The sequence below is a fragment of the Lithobates pipiens genome, unplaced genomic scaffold (assembly GCF_037356315.1).
Source record: "Lithobates pipiens isolate NorthernLeopardFrog02 unplaced genomic scaffold, aLitPip1_a1.2 Scaffold_10, whole genome shotgun sequence".
Lineage (NCBI taxonomy): Eukaryota > Metazoa > Chordata > Amphibia > Anura > Ranidae > Lithobates > Lithobates pipiens.
Window position 1 is genome coordinate 102,636,771 of NW_027507686.1, and position 22,427 is coordinate 102,659,197.

General features: G+C 39.4%; 1 protein-coding gene across 1 annotated transcript in view; it reads right to left on the reverse strand.

The window, feature by feature from the left end:
- The window catches only part of ACTN3 (actinin alpha 3), a 110,231-nt gene that overhangs the window by 42,157 nt on the left and 45,647 nt on the right, over positions 1–22,427 (reverse strand). The window contains exon 2 of the mRNA XM_077457015.1: positions 5,859–5,973. Coding sequence (XP_077313141.1) covers positions 5,859–5,973 — 115 coding nt within the window. The remainder of the gene's footprint in view (positions 1–5,858; positions 5,974–22,427) is intronic.

Sequence of the window (22,427 nt, forward strand, 5' to 3'; positions counted from 1 at the left end):
CTCAAAACTCATAGAGGCTAGTGAAAATGTCTGAGTAGTCCCCAAGCATTTGGGATCCAACCAAAATAGGAAGCATGCAGCCTTGTAACATTTCTTATATTGATAATAAATGTTAACACATTCTTCCTTAAGCTAGTCATAGACAGTTTACATGGCAGTAGAATGTTAGCAAACGGTGATGAAAGATATTTCCTGCCCTTGGCACATATTGAACGTGTACTTTAAACCAAGATATTAACAACACATTTTATGGCAAGGGGAACTAGAGGCTATCCACTGAAATATTTAAACCCGGCATTAGCAGTGAGAAGGAACATCATTTTGTGCTGTGGTTACCACATAGATGACCTGACTAATATTAGAATAGGTACTAAAAAAAATTATTTAAAGTGAGGATGCATTCAAAAATAATACAACTAAGAGTCTTTAGTTCTCAATTAACAAAATATAAAATGCACAGAGAAAAAACATCAAATCAGATCAATATTTGGTGTGTCCTCATTTACACTATTGCACTAGGGTTATGCATGCTTCCACAGCTCATCATCATACTCGTTATATGTGATTGTGTGATGCAGTGCAATTCATTCTGAATGGTACACCAATGCATCTTGTTAGCGGACATGTGTTGCATCATAGCTTGAGGCAACACATTTATACGCACTGTAGTTTGCTTCCATAAATGCTACATGCACTTTTTTTGGTGTGTAACCAGCCCATTCAAATAACACGCATGTAAAAATGTAAATGGGTCCTTAAACAGAATCACTTTTTCCATGTACACTTTCACACAATTAAAGCAGAACTTCATGTAAAAAGGGAAGTTCCACTTATTCTCTTCCTCCCGGCCTCCTTTACTACTATTGCAACTTTTTTTTTTGGAGCGGGTACCTTTTTCTGACAGGTCCCCGCTCCCACTTACGCTCTTCTCACCTACGCTGTGAGACCAATGGGAAAGCACAGCACGTATAGAGTGGGAAATTGGTCGCAGTAATTGAGATGGGACAGGGTCCAGGGGACAGGTAGTGAGGTGGGCCATGGAGAGGAGTTTATCAACTTCATCTGTAGTAACTGGGCAAAAGGAGGAGAGTATTGAGTGTGGTGTTGGACCCGATGTGTTGGGTAGTGGAGGAATTTGAATGCTGGATATCTCCTTGCGAATTGTATCGTTTTTGCTATTGAAATGGTTGGCAATCTGTTGAGCGGTAAGCAAGCTGGTGGGTGGGGGCAGTGGGGGGGGGTGAAATAAGGAATTATGGGTAGGAAATAGATGAGGTTTGGATGAGAGGGTAGGTTTTTTTTAGCAGTGTGGAGGCAGTTGTTGTATTTGAGAAGGGCAGATTTCTAGAGGGTAAAGTCTTGTAGGGATTTCGATTTATTCCACGCTTGCTCAAGAGCACAGATGTGTCTCTTGAGACTTCTGGTTTTGTCTGTTGCCAGGTTTGTGGCAGATGGGGCCTGATTCTGCATGTAGAAAGAGGAACAAGTATGTCTAGGGAGAATGACTACGTGGTATTGTAGATGGAAGTGGTTAGTTCTGGGCAGGACAGAGGTGCGATTTTGTCATAAAGGCCATCAGTAGCAGAAGGGAAGGGTTGAGGTGGCAAGGGTTTCTGCGGGTAGTGGTTTGTGGGTTGGCAACATGGGATGTAGAAGACAAGTAGAGTGTGAAATAGATAAGATTGTGATTAGAGAGAGGAAAGGGTGTGTTAGAGAGATTGCAGGGAGTGAAGCGATGGGAGAATACAAGGTTGAGAGTGTTGTCATTGGAGTGAGTGGTGGTTTGTGTCCATTGTGTTAGGTTAAAAGAGGAGGTTAGGTTGAGTAGTTTAGAAGTGGTACCAGTGGTACCAGTATTAACATTTATAGGAATGTTAAAGTCACCTAGGATGATGGTAGGCACTTCAGATGGCAGAAATTAGGGTAGCCATGCAGAAAAGTCATCCAGAAACCGTGACACTGGTCCAGGAGGCCAATAAATGACTGCGACCCTCAGAAAAGCTGGAGAGAAAAGACGAATGCAGTGCATTTCGAAAGAGCAGGGGGAAAGAGAGGTGTGCGAAGTACCTGGAAGGTGCATTGTGGGGAGAGGAGTAGTCTGGTGTCTCTTAATGTTAAATGACACCACAATGTATACTGTATGTGTTACTTTTATGCTTTTTTTTAATTTAATTTGAAGAATTTCACTAGAAATTATGTGCAGCCTAGGAGGGTGTAAACATGATCTGTCTACAGCATCAAATATGTTGGGTATGCCATAATATTTTTTGCAATATATAAAACATTCTACAATTTAGGGATCACACCAATGTACCACAAACTGTAGGTATAATTATTTTGAACAGGGGTTGCCTGAGACCTGAACATTATTTCAAGGTTTTCGGGGGTAGAGAAAGGCTAGCATAAAAAAAACTTAAAGCTGCATTTCACTTATTTTGTGATATACTTAATATTTCAAAACAGGTAAACTGTTACATGATTGTCTGACTTTATCATGGAGTATTAAAATTGTGCCTGCTCAGTCAGTGTTTCTAGATGCCGGCTGCAAGAGAAAGTACCAGTAAGTATGAGTTACTTGCTGATAAATATCAGAACTTCTGCAGAGATCTCTGGGAGTAATTTTTCCCATCCCTGGCCACTTTTTCTATGGGCTATGAGGATGATCCCTCCATTTAAACCAACAAAAATGTCTTTAAGTATGGTAAGGTCAGTAAAGCAACACAGTTTTCCTTATTTGGAAAGGTCCTTGAGAGAATTGTATGATTTTAATTTGTTATATAATATTGTGACATATTAATGTATCTAAGCCAAAATTTTGTTTTGAATGGAGTGTGGAAGTGTTCAAATCTCGTTACCCTCTGTATGTCACAGTGACCATTGTCATTGAAGCAGGAAATGGTATGCAATCCAAAATGTTACAGTTGTCTGTAGAATAGAATTTTAGTAATGAGAACGGTATCATTAGCAGTAATCAACATGGATTCATGAAGAATCGCTCTTTCCAAACCAATCTACTAACCTTCTATGAGGAGGTGAGTTGCCAGCTAGATAAAGGAAGGCCCGTAGATGTGGTGTATCTGGATTTTGCAAAAGCATTTGACACAGTTCCCCATAAACGCTTACTGTACAAAATAAGGTCTGCTGGCATGGACCATAGGGTGAGTACATGGATTGAAAACTGGCTACAAGGGTGAGTTCAGAGGGTGGTGATAAATGGGGAGTACTCGGGATGGTCAGGGGTCCCCCAGGGTTCTGTGCTTGGGACTAATCCTATTTAATTTGTTCATAAACAACCTGGAGGATGGGGTAAACAGTTCAATCTCTGTAAATGCCAAGCTGCTGCTAACAAAGAAAACAGAATATTTGCATGCATTAAAAAGGGGATCAACTCCAGAGATAAAACGATAATTCTCCCACTCTACAAGGCTCTGGTCTGGCCGCACCTGGAATATGCTGTCCAGTTCTGGGCACCGGTCCTCAGGAAGGATGTACTGGAAATGGAGCGAGTACAAAGAAGGGCAACAAAGCTGATAAATGGTCTGGAGGATATTAGTTATGAGGAAAGGTTGTGAGCACTGAACTTATTTTCTCTGGAGAAGAGACGCTTGAGAGGGAATATGATTTCAATATATAAATACTATACTGGTGACCCCACAATAGGGATAAAACTTTTTCATAAAAGGGAGTTTAACAAGACTCGTGGCCATTTATTAAAATTAGAAGAAAAGAGGTTTAACCTTAAACTATGTAGCGGGTCCTTTACTGTAAAGCCCCATACACACTATCAGATTATCTGCTGAGTTTTTCCTTCAGATTTACCAAAACCATGTAGTAGAAGGGCCTGCCTGATTGCATACACATTGAAACTCCTAAGGTTTGTCCTCATATTATATGGTTTTGGTAAATCTGAAGGAAAAACTCAGCAGAAAATCTGATAGTGTGTATGGGGCTTAAGAGAGGCAAGGATGTGGAATTCTGTTTCCCCGAAAATAAGCCCTACCTTGATAATAAGACCTACAAGGACTTTAAATAGGGCTTATTTGGGGGGTAGGGCTTATATTGCAGCCATCACCAACAATCACGCTAGGTCTTATCTTTGGGGAAACAGGGTAGATAAACATCTGAACGACCGCAAGATACAGGGATATACAATGTAATACTGACATATAATCACACACATAGTTTGGACTTGATGGACTTGTGTCTTTTTTCAACCTCACCTACTATGTAACTATATGTAATGGGGATAAAGAAGAAATCTATCATCTGCTGTGGGTAAAGAAACCTAAATTGGAATTTTTCCTGCACTTTTGGAGGGTTGGATCTTAGGGAAAGTAAGGCAAATCTCCCCAATGGGACAAAAAAAAACTAAATGGACAGGTATTTTAACCACTTCAGTACTGCACTATAACCAAAAGACGACTACAAGCACGGTACTATAGTTCTGGGAGGTTATACATAGACATCTTCCCAGAACCACCACCCTCTGTGGGCTGCCTGCAGTGTGAATCGGTTGTGCTCTGTGACTGGTGTCCTTCAGACACAGCTGATCACAGATCAAGGTAAAATGCCAATCATAGTGGCCCTTTACCATGTGATCAGCTGTGTCCAGTCACATGTAAACAGACTTGCCAGTTATTGTCAGTTCTTTCTTCATGCACTGTGTCTGTGTGAGGAAAGGAGTGCCGATAACTGGCAAGCCTGTCAGCACGCTGTTTATGCTGATAATCAAGGCACTGATCATCAGTGTCCTGATGATCAGTGCAGCCCCATCAGTGCCTATCACTGAAGCTTATGAGTGCAGCTTATCAGTGCCTATTAGTGCAGCTTACCAGCGCCCATCAGTGCCACCTATCAGTGCAACCTCATCAGTGCCACCTCATGCCCAATTTAGACATTTTCACTTATGGGTGTTCTCACTTTTGTTGCCAGAGGTTTAGACATCAATGACGGTGTCTTGAGTTAATTTGAGGGGACAAAAAATTTACACTGTTATACAAGCTGTACACTCACTACTTTACATTGTAGCAAAGTGTAATTTCTTCAGTGTTGTCATATGAAAATATATAATAAAATATTAACAAAAATGTGAGGGGTGTACTCACTTTCATGAGATACTGTACATGCCTCCTGCATGTATGCTTACCTGTCAAATATCTCCCCCTTTTCTGTTTGTAGCCCTGCAAAACTCCGGATTCTGTGGGCGAAGTCATGATATTAGTACACTACCCACCCACCTCTACACTTCTTTTGGTGAAATATTCTTTCTCCTGTGTATTTGTTACACTGAACTTCTGCTGGTCTCGTGGATTATGCCCCATGATCACTAACATCCAGTCAAAACCCAGGAAAGGCACCACATGACTTCAACATGCCCAATCATGATGAGGTGTGGAGCAGCCAATCCTGAGAGAGCTGGAGAAGAAAAGAGAGGGCATGTGAAGTAGACAGAATGCCTCTCTCACATTCATTCATGAGATAAGGAAATCAATTGTCTGTCATAGCAAGGGGGAGGAAACGAATACCTATTTCTCTGTGTGTTCATTTTTATCTTACTAAAAAATGATACGAAGATTGCTCAGAGCTGGATTAATTGGCAAGACTGGGCACAGGTGACATTACATCTTTTATATATATATATATATATATATATATATATATATATATATATATATATATATAAAGGTAAAAAAGTTTTCGGATTTACATCCACTTTAACAGAAACATATAGGTGTATGGGTTTCAGTCTGGATCCAGCACTAGGCAGCACTCTAATGTACAGCAACAACCAGGACTTCCATTACCTTTGTCCCTGCTGGACTGCTAAAACAAAGCAAATGATTCTTTAAAGCACTTACCAGAGATGACCTCAAGCAACAGCATCAATTTAAGGCCATTTCTGAAATCTTCCTCTATATTTTCAATTTGTGTGCCAGCTTTCCTCAGGTGAGAGTTGCACCAGGCTGTGAAGGTCTATAAAAGAAAACAAATTAAAGGGAATAGGTATAGTTACAATGATCCACGTGGAGATGTTTGGAAAATAATAAATCAACCTGAATAAGCAAGATATAAAGAAGCTTGATGCTTGCTATTGAGACTGCAATAGTGTTTTCCTTTGGTGGGAAAAATGAATAGCAGTCAATGAAAAGTCTGTGTTGTTGAAATTCAAATATGAATTCTAGCTGGGTTGCTAAGCAATTTATTTTTGAGATTTCTGGAGCTTATTCTCATGTTATACAGTGCAGCAGCCAATGGTCATGGCACACTAGCGTGTTGTAACTGCATAGATAAGCAATGTAATCAGCTACAGTAGCAACTCTACAGTATATCCAGCAACACATTGCCAGGGTAAAAAAAAAATCTGAGAGATTTATAGCTGCTACAAATTGCCAGGCTGACATTTCCTTAGGCTACATTCAGACGGCTAAATAGCAGCAGATAGTTTGCTGCATTCAGAGGTGGCTAAACTGTACCTCTGAACAATGTAGCACTCTGTACTATGGCCACATACTAACTAACTGGGCAATTAGCTGCAGCTTGTTTGTATGTGGCCAATACTGCAAACAAATGCAGATCCTCTATGCACACACTGGCTGCATCCAGGATTGGTTAGAGGCATGTAACTGATGAGATGAGACGTTACATGCGCTGATTCTTGCTGGCAGCCAGCACAGACTGCTGCTATTCGACCACCTGAATGTAGCCTTAGGAAGCTAACCTGAAAAGAACTGGGTTATACAAGAATTTTTAAATATATGTATTTAGGACAAGTGAGCAAGCTTGTGCATATACAACATAAGTACGACAATCCTGCTTGTAATGTAAGAAAAACAGGATACCAATATGAATACTGCCATTGCTGAGCTGTTTTTTAAAGGTACAAGTTTCTCAGAATGTTTATATAGCAGTCCCGGGGCCCCTGAAGCCCAATAGTGACCTCCAAAATAAAGGACAGCGGACATCTTTCAGTGTAGACTGGATTACAAGGCATGGTGGGTGTAATGGAAGATGAATAGGTGGGTTACAGACACTTTTTGAATGTAAAGAGATGTATTGTCTCTTAAACAGAACTGTGGGAGAGAGGATTAGGGCCAGGATACCCTTAGGTAGATGCAATTTTAATTGGCAGACTCCGAGACTTCTTTGGGTAGATAGCTATACAGGTGAAGGCCTCCAGCCGGACACCACTTCTGTATAGGTAGGACAGCTGTCTCCTATGGCAACAATTTTTTAGCAGCTTTTACTAACAGGTATTCAGCTATCTACAACAAGAACAGTTCTCTTTACCCCACATTCATTCACTGTGGGTCTTCACTCAACGAGCTCCCAGTCTCTCTCAGTAGACTTCAGATCCACTAGCCACTGGATCCCCTGAGCTCTTTCACTGTAGCACTCAGTATCTTCATCAAGCGTCACCTTCGCTTCACTGCTGGGTCCCTGGCTTGGCACTCACAGATACTCCTCAAGCTTCACCCCTGCTGACACATTAGGTCCCTGACTTGGAACTCCACAAGTTCACCTCTGCTGTCCCGCTGGGTCCCTGACTTGGCACTTGCTGATGCTTTCCCACTTCTTCACTGTCCCTGGTTGGCGAGAAGTCTTCTCTGGTACTGGCCCCAGCATACTCACAATGGTCTCCAGTAGCAGGGTGGATGGCCCCTTTGTGGCGACCGCTTCCCCTCTACCTCTGACCATGACTGGTTCCCCGGCCAGCAGAACTGTTAATTCTGGTTGGACTACAAGCCCGCAGTCCCAACTCTGCACTACTTCTGGATAGGCTCTCAGATAGCCTAGCAGCCAGATGCCCCCGGGAGAGGCCTTAGGTTTCTGGTCTAGCAGCCTGGGGCAATACAACGCATGTCCACTCAGACAGCCGTCCAGGTGGCACAGAACCCCGATCACCTGACTCGACCCAAATAAATAGGCTTTCCCAGCAGGCCAAGGGACCCAATAAAATCCTGCCTATTGGCTGAGACACCCCATTCATTCCTAATCTCTCATTGCAATGTCCTTGTCTTATCTAATGTGTGCCATCTAGTGACAGAAGAGAGAAGTTCAGCAATTCAAGAATTAGGGCGAAATCAATTGACCTCCTAACAATTGGCCAAGACAGCTATCACTTGGCAAATAAATGTAATAGCAACCCTGCCTAAACATTGGGGTGCTACATGTATCATGTATTTTTGGCATCAAAAATACTGAACACAAGTGATTTTTAATCACACATATGTATTTTGAACTGATACTTAAAGCGGGAGTCCACCGAGACTCCGCATATTTTTTTTTTTTTAAAAGCCAGCAGCTACAAATACTGCAGCTGCTGACTTTTAAAATAGTGACACTTACCTGTTCAGCGCGCCCGCGATGTCGGCACCCGAAGCCGATCTCTAGATCGTCTCTCGGGTGCTGCCGCCGCCATCTTGGGTATGGGAATCAGGAAATGGAGCCTTTCGGCTTCATTTCCCGGTTCCCTACTGCGCATGCGCGAGTCGCGCTGCGCAATAAGGACGGTCCCCGCTGCCTCTGGGATCTGTGTGTTTCCCAGCAGGCAGCGGGCACTTGCGGAAAGGGGCGGGCACTTGCGGAAAGGGGCGTAATCTTCGCCCCTTTCCGCAGAGAGCTATCCCGGAAGTGGGTGCAGATACCTGTACTGTACAGGTATCTGCACCCCCCTCCCCCCTGAAAGGTGCCAATTGTGGCGCCGGAGGGGGGGAGGGTTCCGATGAGCGGAAGGTCCACTTTAGGGTGGACCTCCGCTTTAAAGCATAAGTAATATTTCAGCAAACATTTTTCAATCCAGAAAATTATCACACCTGATACACTAGTAGCTACTCACATTTAAGCTCAATGTACCCCCATATACTAATCCATTACCTAATCTTTAAATTTTAATTTTAACCTCAATCCAATCCCCAAACCCTAATTCTTTAATGCTTTTGCAAACCAAAATAACTGAAACTTAAATGCAGAGACCAACATTTAGCATTAGTATGTATCAATTAAATCTGTAGTAAACTGCGGCTGTAATAAAAAATAAAAAAAACACCTGTTAGGAAATTGCATAATATGATAGTATGCAATAGATACTAGCACATTATGAAATACTTACCTTAGAATGAAGCTTTCCAGCAGTGTGCTGTCACCGCTGAGAGGGCTGAGATCTTCCGCCGGTCTTTTTTCTGGGTTCAAAGGGTTTGGGTTTGGGTTGCATGCGCCCGTGATGTAACTGGTGAATATCTCCTAAACACTGCACATTTAGGAGATATTTATTTTACCTACAGGTAAGACTTATTATAGACATAACTGTAGATAAAAATCACCAAGCAGGCTTTACTACCGATTTAACTTGTTGTCAACACAGTTGATAGTGAGGTCTGAAAACCAGGAAGGCACACAGGTTCACATTCTTAGTTCTCTGCTGTGAGCTTAATTAACATGCACACAGCATATGGCATTGTGCATAAGAAAGCAACATACCCTGAACATAGCCCCAAAACCTAATCCTACTGGCCTGTACACATGATCCGAAAATTCGAAGCAATCATATAATAATCTGATATAATCGGATATTATCTGATTGGACAAGCACGAAAGTTTCTCTCGCACGATACCAGATTGTATGATTTTCATTTAATCAGTACAGTTGTATTTTTTTATTCTGTCATACGAGAAGTTTCAGAATTTTAGTAAACTCTTCATTTTCAATATGTGACTAGCATGCAAATGGACGATCTGTCGTCCCATTTCCAGATCGTATGTACGGGCCATAAACCTCAACATAACCTTAACTTTACCTAAATTATACCCAAAACTTTTGCTCTAAACCTTACCTCAAACAATTATTATCAGTTATAGGTAGAATTCTATCACCAATAATAGCTAAATGTAAAGTAAGCCTATACTAGTGCCAATAGCACTATTGTTCCAAAACGTTATGAGCTTAGCCAAATGTATTCTATTATTTGCTAAAATGTCCACTCACTGAATGCAAATAATTGGTTATTTTTGTCTGACTGCTGTTATCTCTCACTGCTACATGTTGCATTGCTTTTCTTTAGTTACCTGGATCACTAGCAGGCATGATTGATTTTTAAAGAAGAAATTAATGAGGAATCTATTATGTCAGATATGTATTTGTTAAGTAATTTAGATGGTATGTTGCAGTATTAGACAATTCTAATTGATTAAAAAAGGACTTTGGCCGTGGTTTTATGCTTACAGACTAGATGAATGATAAAACAGAGATGTCTGTAGCAACTAATCAGATGTCAATATTAAATCTGTAACACTCAAGGGAAATTACATTGGGGATTCAATCAGTCATAACTAAAATTAACAAATTTTCTAAAGCCTGTTACAATATACTGGTATGGCACATTAGTTCAATAAAGCTATCAGAGAAGATCATACATAGAATGTAGGAAGGGGGCAGTTGCGTGTCATGATTTATGGGATTCGGGGAATATAGTTAAAGATGATAAGATGGTAATTAATTTTAAAAACAAAATATCTTTTAGGTTCTTCATCACATGAACTGAGCCCTGTGTCTCGCAATGATAGAGTTTTACTAATGTCATGCTTTTATAGTCTTGTCAAGTCCTGATCCAGCTTGCTGTTGCCTTAAAAATCTTTCAATCAGATTTTCTTTTCTGAGGTGTCTGGTCAACTAGACAAATCTGTCAGCTTCCTAGAAAGCTATTTATAGGGTAACGTTATCCTGGAGAGTCCCAAAGAAGGTTTATGGGAGGTACACTGTACAACATCTTGGAATGAGAGAGCTTGGCTATTCCATACTAAAGGAACAAGCAGGTGGGAGATCCAATTACTGTCCGCAATGTGGTGGGCTAACATCTTTCTGACGTTTTTATGGTAGTGATGCTTTTTGTGGCACTGCATACCATATCATATGACACCTTTTATTCAGCCAATAATAAATGTTTCATGTTACTGACAATGTACACATGTGAAGCACTTTAATTCACCTCATGCCATTTCACTGTGTAATATTAACATGAGTTGTGAAACTATTAATCAAAAATAAACATGAAAGATAGGAATAAAGAGACATTTTTGCCACCTTTGCCATTACCATTCCCTTAGATTATCACCACTGTAACTGAAATTTAATTATATAGAATAGATTAACACTGTTTATCCTGGATTACCCTCTGAACTGAGTTAATGCTATGGGGACAAGGCCTTAGCCATAGCTATTTAAACATGAATAGGATGACCAAACTACAGAAAATTACAATTTTGAATTAAAATTTTCAAGGCACTTTGATGACCAGATCACCAAATTAACTTTATTGTCTAACAATATAGGCAATCATATTCAGGGTTGTTATGTGAAACCTGTCAAGAAAAAAATATGGGACCTGACCTATGACACATACTTGTCAGTGACCCACCAAGTAGTAGTTGAAGGATAAAAAGGATAACGTCCTAGATCTTACACCATTTACATTCAACAGTTTTTTTTAAGGTTCCGCCAACATAATTTCTAAATTTGGTAATTGTCCACATCAATACACTTCAGAAAACTGACCACAAAGATTACTATTAATATTATTGTTTACATTCTGTAATATCTGTGCCATATAAACTATTTAAGAAGATTATTCTGTTCTAATTTTACACAAAAAATAAAACTTACTAATTTGAAAATTAAAATATATGTATAAAGCCCCGTACACACGACCGGACTTTTCAACATCCAAAGTCTGACGGAATGATTACGACAGACTATTCGATCGTGTGTGGGCTGCAACGGACTTTTGATTCGCAAAAGTCTGACAGACTTTAGAAATGAAACATGCTTCAAATTTTTCCACCAGAACTCTGCCGGACCCAGTTCCTACCGAAAAATTTGCTCGTGTGTATGCTATTCCGACAGACTAAAACCGACGCTAGGGCAGCTATTGGCTACTGGCTATGAACTTCCTTATTCGAGTCCAGTCGTATGTCATCACGTTCGAATCCGTCGGAGTTTGGTGTGATTGTGTGTGGCCAAGTCCGCTCATTCGTAAAGTCCGTCAGAACTCTGTCAGAACTCCGTCAGAACTCCGTCGAAAGTCTGTCAGACTTAATCCCTCGAAAAGTCTGGTCGTGTGTATGCGGCATAATAGATGTAGTAATGCAGAAAGGTAGTACAGACTTTACAAATGGGGATTGCTCAGTAGAGGCAGAAAGGTGTCAGCTCATAAATATATAACAATATCAATCAAAAACCTATTTATTTTTTATTTCAAGTTAAATTATTTTTACTGTACATGTCCAACCAGCATAAAAATAATTAGTGGTGTGTCTGGGGAGCAATGTGATAAGTTGGGGAATAATAAAACTAAAAATTTCCTTATATCTGAACCACTAGGATGAATTTTCTAAAGCCCTGGCTTGTGCTTGCATAATGCTATTTAAAAGTAATTAGTGAAACATATTTACTTATATTCATAAACAACCCTTTTTTATATTCTCCCACATTCCCACAGCATTAGTTCTGCCTGTGCCCTGCTCCTGTGCCACCAAAATAAAAATTACATTATTGATGGCCAGCTTTCTCTTCCTTGTCCCCTGTGCCGGGCTACCAAAAAAAGTGGTCCCTTTTTGATCCATGTCTTGTGCTCCATGCTGCTGATCTCCTGCAGACATTTCCTGTTCACATGTGCTGACTCCAGCAGAATCTGCACATCACTGAATGGGCTTCCAGATGGTGACAACAGTAAACTATGCTTGCACAATATGTGTTGGCACAGATGCCTGTAGTATACCAGGGGTATATGCAATGGGTAACAACTCAGGAGCACAACTGGGAAAAATATGTCATCCCATAACAGGATATGCAAAACAAGGACATTTTGGCATGATAATCAGGTGTCATAATAATTAAAAGCAGCACATTTTTAAATGTTAAAGCATTTTAGTTCTGCAGTCAGTTTAGACTTACTGATAGCTATACTTGAAATTACACTTACCTGCACTTGCAGTTTTTTGGTAAGGAGCTGCTGTAGATAAAAACAAATTGTGCAGCTTTGATCAAAGTTAAATAATGTCCTGGTAAGTGTAGGTAATTTATGTACCTTCTGAAGCCTGACAGAAAAACTCCCAGAAGTCACATCATCCCGTCCTGCCTTGTTGCTAGGTTGTTGTTAAGGGGCACCTTGCTCTTACTGTTCACCTCCACCATCACAGAAGCAAGCTATTTCTCTCACTTAAACTTCATCATATGTGCTTTCTCTCTATCCAAACTCAGTAGCTCTGAACTCAGTGTATGAGAGCTCACTCCTGTGATGCTATGGGTGAACAGTAAGAGCTAGGGGTCTCTTAGGAAGCCCTAAGCAACAAGACAGGATTCTATCACTAGGACTTTTTCAGTCAGGCTTCAGGAGGTACATAAATGGCCTATGCTTACACAAGGGAATTATTCAGCATTGGTGAAAGTTGCATAGTTTGGTTTAACCGCTTGACAACCGCTCCACAAACTTGTACGTTGCTCTTTATGAAGCTGCTTGCGGGCATGCGTGCACCCGTCACGAGCTCGCTGAGTGTAATCGGGGGTCTCGCGGACTCAATGTCTGTGGGGATACCCACGATCGTCTCACGGAGAGGAAGAATGGGGAAATTATAATGTAAACAAGCATTTCCCCGTTCTGCCTACTGACACTGACACTGATCACAGCTCCCTGTAATTGGGAGCGATGATCAGTGGGGTGTCACACACAGCCCTTCCTCCCCACAGTTAGAATGACTCCCTATGACACACCTAACCCCTACAGCGCCACCAAGTGGTTAACCCCTTCACTGCCAGTCACATTTACACAGTAATCGGTGCATTTTTAATTGAACTGATCGCTGTATAAATATGAATAGTCCCAAAATCACGCCAAAAGTGTCCAATCTGTCCGCCATAATGTCACAGTCATGATAAAAATTGCTGATCACCGCCATTACTAGTAAAGAAAATAATAGTAATAATAAAAATGCCATAAAACAATCCCCTATTTTGTAGATGCTATAACTTTTGCGCAAACCAATCAATAAATGCTTATTGCAATTTTTTTCCAAAAATATGTAGAAGAATATGTATCAGGCTAAACTGAGGAAAAAAAATTTTTATATATATTTTTGGGGGATATTTATTATAGCAAAAAGTAAAAAAAAATGCTTTTTTTCAAAATTGGCGCTATTTTTTTGTTTATAGCACAACAAATAAAAACCACAGAGGTGATCAAATACCACCAATAGAAAGCTCTATTTGTGGGAAAAAAGGACGTAAATTTTGTTTGGGAGTTACGTCGCACCACCACACAATTGTCAGTTAAAGCAGCGCAGTGCCGAATCACAAAATGTGCTCTTGTCTTTGGCCAACCAAATTGTCCGGGGTTTAAGTGGTTAATCTAATATGTGATTTTAAAGGAAACTTGGACATGGAGGAATCCAGAAATTGCTGGTGATGACCTCTTTATTAAATTCAAGTTGCCTGAATACCTCTGATGTTACTACTTGGATAAGCCGGTAATACAAGCAATCCAGAATGAACTTGTTTTTTTCTTCTAGGCTACACTCACAGCACTTTAGCTTCCCTTCAATTGCGTTATTTCCCTCCCTCTCACCTTCCTTTCACTCCTCACTCTAAGTTTCTTTTTTTTTTTGCTTTTATCTCCCTAATGCCTTTTCTCTTTTGATTTACTGTATGTTGCTGCTTTTCAAATCTACCATACACTTTACTCCATTTTACCATTCAAGTGGATTGATAGTATCTCCTGTTACCATTGGATTGGAATTTTGTTGGCTACAGTTCAGGGCCCTAGGATCTTGAGAAAACAAAACAAAAAAGGAAGGCGCACTGACCTAGTGCATTACCATAAAAAAAAGCTTTATTCAGAACAGAACAAATAGCAAAATGGCTACTCTCAAACGAGTATTGATAAAAGGCATGATCAATACAAATGGATCCATCGCACCAAACATTGACACATCCAGATCTGATGTCAGGTAGATTGATTGATGAATACCCCAACGTAAACGTCTGATGCGTTTCAGGGGAGAACCCCTTTCTTCAGAGCCAAAACAAGCTTGCTTGCTGAATAAAGCTTTTTTTTATGGTAATGCACTAGGTCAGTGCGCCTTCCATTTTTGTTTTGTTTTTCCAGTATTTGAATATCCAATATTCTAAGGAGGGCTGCAAGACCTTTTTGAAACTACCATCTTAAACTGCCGGTATCACACTTTGAAGACCGGTACACCAGAGCGCAGGAGAAGTTGACTTTTTCTTGTACCCTAGGATCTTGAGACCATTTGGAATGCACTTGTCTCTCATTTGTGAGCTAAGACCCAGCTGTAATATTCTCCTGTTATTCTCGGATCACTGCATATTTTTTAGAGCCCTGTGCTTTTTGTTCCATGTTTGTTTTCCACTTAGGACAATGCATTGCACCTTTCTACTGTATCCTTTTTTTTTTTTAAAACTACAAAAATAGAAGACACAAGCAATCTAAATAAAAATGTCTTTAAAGCAACAGGAAATCACCCCTTAGGCAATCTCCATTAAAAGATTTCCATTCTATTTATTTTCTACTGGTAACTGTAAAATTTGATTTCTTTTTTTTGCTTGTGGATATTGGTCACCAGGCGAATAGAGAGAGTGGATCTCCACAGCATGGGAACAGACAGAAATTAAAACTTGACAGACATTTTAACACTCTTGCATTTTGTATAAAATACATAGAACAGTTTTGACTAGTTACACTTTAACTAGTTAACCACTTAGCGACTGACCTATAGCAGTTTTACTGCTACAGGGTGGCCACTGTGTGCAGGATCAGGTATATATATACTTGATCCTCCACTCCTGGGTAGTGGGCATTAGTGCGTACCTCGATGTCCGCCGGAATCTGCCGATCATTTGGTACACAGGCAGAATGGCAGTCTGCCTATGTGAACAAGGCAGATTCCCGTTCAGTCAGGAGGGAAGACATGAATCCTGTGTTCCTGCAAAACTGTCTTCATCTAGTACAAGCATCTCTTCCACAGTAAGAAGACACCAGCTAGACACACAGTTAACCCTTTGATTGCTCCTAATATTTAACCCCTTCCTAGCCAGTGCCATTAGTACAGTGAAAATGTTTTCAAAAGTGTCAGTTATGCCGCGTACACACGACTGGACTTTCCAGCAGACTAGGTCAGACAATCTGATTGTGTGGGGGCTAATCAGATCATTTTTCGTTATAAAAATCAGACGGACCTAGAAATAGAACATGTTTCAAATCTGTCCGACGGACTCAATTCCTATCGGAAAAACCTTTTGTCTGTATGCTAGTCCGACGGACCAAATACGACGCAAGGGAAGCTATTGGCTACTGGCTATTGAACGTCCTTTTTTAGCCCTGTCTTACGTCATCATGTTCAAAACAAACGGACTTTCAAACGAACTTAGTCCGTTCCTGTGTGGCCAAGTCCGTTCGTTTGGAAGTCCGTAGGAAATCCGCTGAAAAGTCAGTCGGGAAGTCCGTTGGACCTAGTCTGCTGGAAAGTCCGGTTGTGTATGCGCTGCATTAGTGTCTGATTGTCCACCGCAATATTGCAGTCAGCTATAAGTCACTGATTGCCACCATTACTAGTAAAAAAAAAAAAAAATGAAGATATCCCATAGTTTATAGACATTACAAGATTTGTGCAATCAATTAATATACACTTGTTGGGTTTCTTTTTTACCAAAACTATGTAGCACAACATATTGACCTAAATTTATGAAGAAATTCAATTTTTTTTAAAATGTATTGGATATGTTTTATAGCAGAAAGTAAAAAAAAAGACAGATAATTAAAAAAATAAATAAATAAATAATAAAAAAAAATATATATATATATATATATATATTTTTTTTTTTTTAATTGTCTGTCTTTTTTTGTTTAGAGCAAAAAAAAAAAAAAACACACAGCGGTGATCAAATATCACCAAAAGAAATCTCTATCTCAATTGTTAGGCCTGGTCAGGGGGGTAAATCTTCCAAAGGTCAAGTGGTTAAATTGCTTTCATCTATTGAAACAAATGTGAACATGCCCACTATACAAAACAAGATGTAGCCTCTAACCAAACGCCGCTTACTGTGTTCAGGTCAATATGTCACAATCTCTGCCAACCAACTGTGAACTGGGCGGTCAGCTTAGTAGACACTTTTAGGCCAGCTGGTTTATGGGCACTTGACAGGGGTCGGGACTGTCTGCTAAGCACCCATAAAATGTGGCAGTATAAATGAGGCCTTAAAAAGCAGTTCCAGAAAAGTGACATTAACCAATAATTTGTTAATGCTATCCAAGAAACATGATAAGAACCAAAGGCATTCTCCCAGTTGGCTTATATCTAAGTTCTGTATAATCCTTTGCAGCCATATTTTAGAGATCTGCTTGTGTGTGGGGGTGACCACCTATTTAAATCTCTATTTAAATAACCTCTGGTGTAATACGAATCATCAAACTGAGAGGAGTAGACATGTTTTCCTGCAGCTATGCCAAATTAAAAATTAAAACCCCTTGTAGGAACTTCGGGTCATGTTCTCTCTAGATTTGACTAGAGTATACAGTATATATTTAACTAGTCACTTCATCCAAAAGTTATATTTACTGACCTAGGAATCCAAGTGCAAATATCTTATCGCTAGAGTCCAAGAGAGAAGCCCTAGTCTGAAATGCAAGCTTTAGGTTCAAAACAGAACTACATACAAAAAAAAATCAAAAAGGATAGCCCATTAAAATATAAAATAACAAAACTAACTTTTGCTACAATATTCAAAAGCGGCACAGTAATGAGTTCATCTCTATCTCTCTTTTTCTATCTTCCTATCAGCATGCTTCTTGTCAGCACCTAGGCTGCTGTACGAAGATTGCAAGAGGCTGAAACTAGGTCAAATTTGGAGAATTATATGGCCTGCATTTAAAATATATATATTTAGTGATGTATTAGTGATTACAGAGCTGCACTAATTTGTATTTTTTATATCTGCATAGAGTTCACATTTAACTCTAAAACTCCACTTAGTACTAAAGCTACCTTAACCCCTAAGACATGCTAACAGTGATTGTCAGCAAAAAAGTTTGACATGCCAAGTTATTACCATGTCAGTACCAGTGTATTTATTCCAAACAACATTTTTCACACATTTTAGTCTGCTTAGTTCATCTCGGACAATGCACACTGTATTCGACCAGCTAGTTCTTATTTTAAACACTGAAAAATTATGCCTATTTTCTTTCATTCTTAAATTTGTATTTTTGCCTTTTTTCTATTTGTTTACATATGTTTGAATTGCCATCTCAGTTAAAATGGTAGTAAGCCAAAAATCAAACATTTGACATATTGCAGCTTACCAGTTCTTAGATGAGATGGCCACATTAGTTTTCTTTTTTATAATTTCTTTTCTTTATTTTCAGCTGTGATCCAGCCAGTAGGTCTGTTGTTTATCAACAAAACAAGCTCTTCTGCAAATGTATCAGTTGGAGTGTTCAGACAATCTATTTACCACTGACTGGGGTGCTTACAATGATCAGATATTATTTATTCCTGTAAAACCTTTATCCCAAAAGAAAAAAAACCTGTTGCTGTGACTGCTTGTGTAATTGCAGTGTGAGCTAGATTTTGGCATCAATTTGTTAGTGTATCCAAAACCTGCTAGTACATCTAATACTCCCCTCCCCTAAACTGACAATGCAGCTGTCCAGAGATGCCCTGTGTGCCTTTATCTAGAGTGTAGGCACTCTAAATAGGAGGTGGCCAGACCACCAGGTGAAAACGCAGAGTAAAAAAAGAAAACTAACGCAGTCACCATATCTAATGATTGATAAGCTGCAATATATTAAATTTTTAGTTTTGCATTTAATATCGCTTTAAGATTTACATTGGATGCTTTAATGATCCATCAATAACTTGACAACTAGAAGTAGAAGGCTTTAATAATGGAAGCAGAATGCTGGCATGCTATATAAGTGAATGTTAACTGTGGGCATAGGTTTTAAAAATGACAGTTTGACCTTTTGAATTTGATTGGCTGTTCTGTGAAAAAAAAAAACAGTTCAAATTTAGGACCTTCTAACAGATAAAGCACTATTTTACTACAGACAGGCATGCTACAATTGTTTTTCCAATCGTGAAATCAGTTGGATAGAAAAAAATCTGTGCAAGGTGTCCTCAGCTAACTATCCGTTCTAAAGCCTAAAATCTATCTTCCTATCTCTTGTATTCCAATCTATATCCTAATTAAGCCATTTAAAATATCCATATGACCTCATGCCCCTATCTTTCTCCCTTCCCTACCCCTCCTCTACAGAGGAGGAATCTGGAGCTAATTTAGACATTACCTTTAAAGGCTCCACTGTCCAGAATAGCAGCTGTTACATGATGCTAAATTCCTCTGGCTACTTCCCTTACACACGCAAACCATTATAGCTCAGAACAGCGGCTTTACAAGAGAAACTCTTGATGGGTATATCTGTATGGACACCAGACTCTCTAAAGTAATATTTAGAAACGAAACATTGACGCAGCCTTTTGGTTCCCACAAAAGTACTTTAAATCAAAAACATAAATACACCTCCTTAGGCATTTACCTAATATCATTACTGTATGGTATATGCTGTTACAAATATTGGCTCTTTTCCTGTTTCTGTTTTTTGTGGAGCTTTGAAAACTATTGCTTGATATACAGGAAATATATATATATATATATATATATATATATATATATATATATATATATATATATATATATGGGCTAAGTCACCTATCTTGGAACTTGGGAATTCTGAATTTTGGGCTGTCCTTTTTTTTTTTTATTATAACTTTATTTAGTAGAACAAAGCCCAAATTCCTCCAACTCACCCTCCTCCTGAAAGTTATATATGTAAACACATGGAACCAAAGATCGCCAGTATATATGCTATTACCTAGTACATGTTTGGTGCATTGTTCGGTGAATCCATTGTAATAAAATCTGTTATTTTGAGATGCTGGTGTAACAAATGAGTTATCTGTTCACATATTTTCCTATATGTAATCAAAAAAACTCAGCCTAGACTTTTGCAGCAGTCATGGCCCCAGCCTGTTTAGGTCTAGCCAGGTCATTTTATTCCTAATGGAAGATGTTTGGGTGGGGGAGGGCAAATGTAGCGTTATTCTATAAAAGTGGATAAAATATGTTGTTGTGGCTCTAGCTTTAGTCCACCATCCAAATAAAAGGCTGCCCACCAAACACATTCAACTAAAGCCGAGGATTATTACAATGACAGCACACTCCCAGATAGAAAGGGTAACTTGTCACAAATTTGTGGCAGTGTTGAATTGTAAGTCTTGTTAACTTGCTGCACATTTTCACTAGCAAGTTGAACACTTGTAGAGCACTTGAATCACAAGTTCTAGTTGACACCTTTCCAATTTGTAGCAAATTTGCAAGACATGTCTCTAGCAAGAGAAAAGTTGCAGTGCTGAGTCTACAGGCAGAGTTCTGTTGCACAACATAACTGAACTGAAGCAGACTTGCAGAATGTTTGCAAAGAAAGGTGATCTGGAGTCATGCAAATGCGGATTTGCTGCAATCGTGCAACAAACTTGTAAGAGGCATGTCTAGCAATAGCTTAGCAAGTCATTTTCAAACTTGCAGCTCAACTGTTTGCTATCTGGCCTGCTCATTCCTACTCAAAGCCATTCCCCCAGGATGTTTCACCCACTGCAGGCTTAATCATGGGAATGATCCCCAGGTGAAGCATGTGGGAGGTATGGCTTTGGGTGGGTGTAAGTGGAGTGCTGTCATTGCAAAAAAAACCTTGGTTAAAGTCTTTGGTGTGCAGTCCTTTATTTGGGACTACAGTGGAGCAAGAGCAGACACAGCTGATAGCAGGAAATCAAGGCATATACAGGCAGGCCTGTGAGCAGTGAAAGGGGTTGGGTTCATCTAGAAGCGTGGCTCTAACTTGTTATATTTCAAAATTGTATAGAGATGTTTTAGTACATCTGAAGCTGTACAATTGATAACTTGCCACAAATTTGTGGCAGTGTTGAATTGCAAGTCTATTAACTTGCTGCACATTTTCACTGGTAGGTTGTACACTTGCAGAACACTTAGAGCACAAGTTCTAGTTGGCACTTTTCCAATTTGTAGCAAATTTGCATGGCAAGTCTCTAGCAAGAGCAAAGTTGCAGTGGTGAGTCTACAGCAAGAGCTCTACAAATCTACAGCATGATAATTCAGCCACAGCGACCCCTGTGGTGGGATGACTTTTGCCCAACGTAACTGAACCAGAACTTGCATCAGACTTTGCAGAATGTTTGCAAAGAAAGTTGATCTGAAGTCATGTAATGTAGACTTGCTGTAATTAAACTTGTAAACCCTTGCAATAGCTCTAGTAATAGCTTAGCAAGTCATTTTCAAACTTGCAGCACAAATGCTTGCTATCTGGGTTGAAAATGGTTCCCAAGAATAACGAGTTTAGCTCTCTCCAAGAACAGAGAGCTATAAAAAATAAAAACCTGGCAGAGCTTATAACCATTCCCTATCCTATCTAAAAGAAAAAAAATGTTTAGGCTGCAGGAATACTTCATAATAAAATTTCAAGCTATTTTTTTGGAGAGACTAGAACATTTTATCAGCTTTATATTGATGTCTGTGCCCTATTGAAAAGATTGCATTACTGTTTTGGTGATACAGCAGGAAGGAAGGGATTCTCCTCAGTGGAGAGGACACAAACAACAGTTTGGATTTTGCATTAACCAAAAGTTTTCGAATATCATAACCAAGTTGTACTAAGCTGACAAGAATGATATGCATTGATTGTTTTTGTAAATTTGATTGCTTTCTTATCCTAAATACACTACAAATAATTGTGTGATTACAAAGAACTGGACTACAAAAATTTTTTTCCTAGTACTAGCTGATACAAATACATTTTTTGCCAAAGCTACTTTTGGAAATGGGGAGGGGGACAGCTGGTCTTTCTGTGGTTGTAGCCTTTAGTTTTAGCATTTTATAGCGTTTCTGCTTTAAAGAGACCACAATAGCAGAGTCTCCAAGAAAAGGCACACTTGTAAAACACACTGCTGAACACCACTTGACTGCTGAGAAATGGTTTCTCCTGGTGATCTTGGCATCATAACAGGGGACATTGGTGATGTAGAGGTTGGCAGAAGGAACCAGACAAGCTGCTTTCTAAAGCGTTTTCTGCATTTCAGGTAAAAATTATATAAACCAAAGTGAGGACATCATTTTGGATGGCCATTTGAAACATTGTGTCAAAACTATACAAAAAGCTTTCATATGGAACATTTATGGCACAATAACAAGATTAGTCAGGCATCTTTTACTTTGGTGAAGTTTGTCAGAAGCATATTAGAAGATCTTCCAGCCTTACTGTTTAGTAAACTTTTTGATACTGTACATTTAT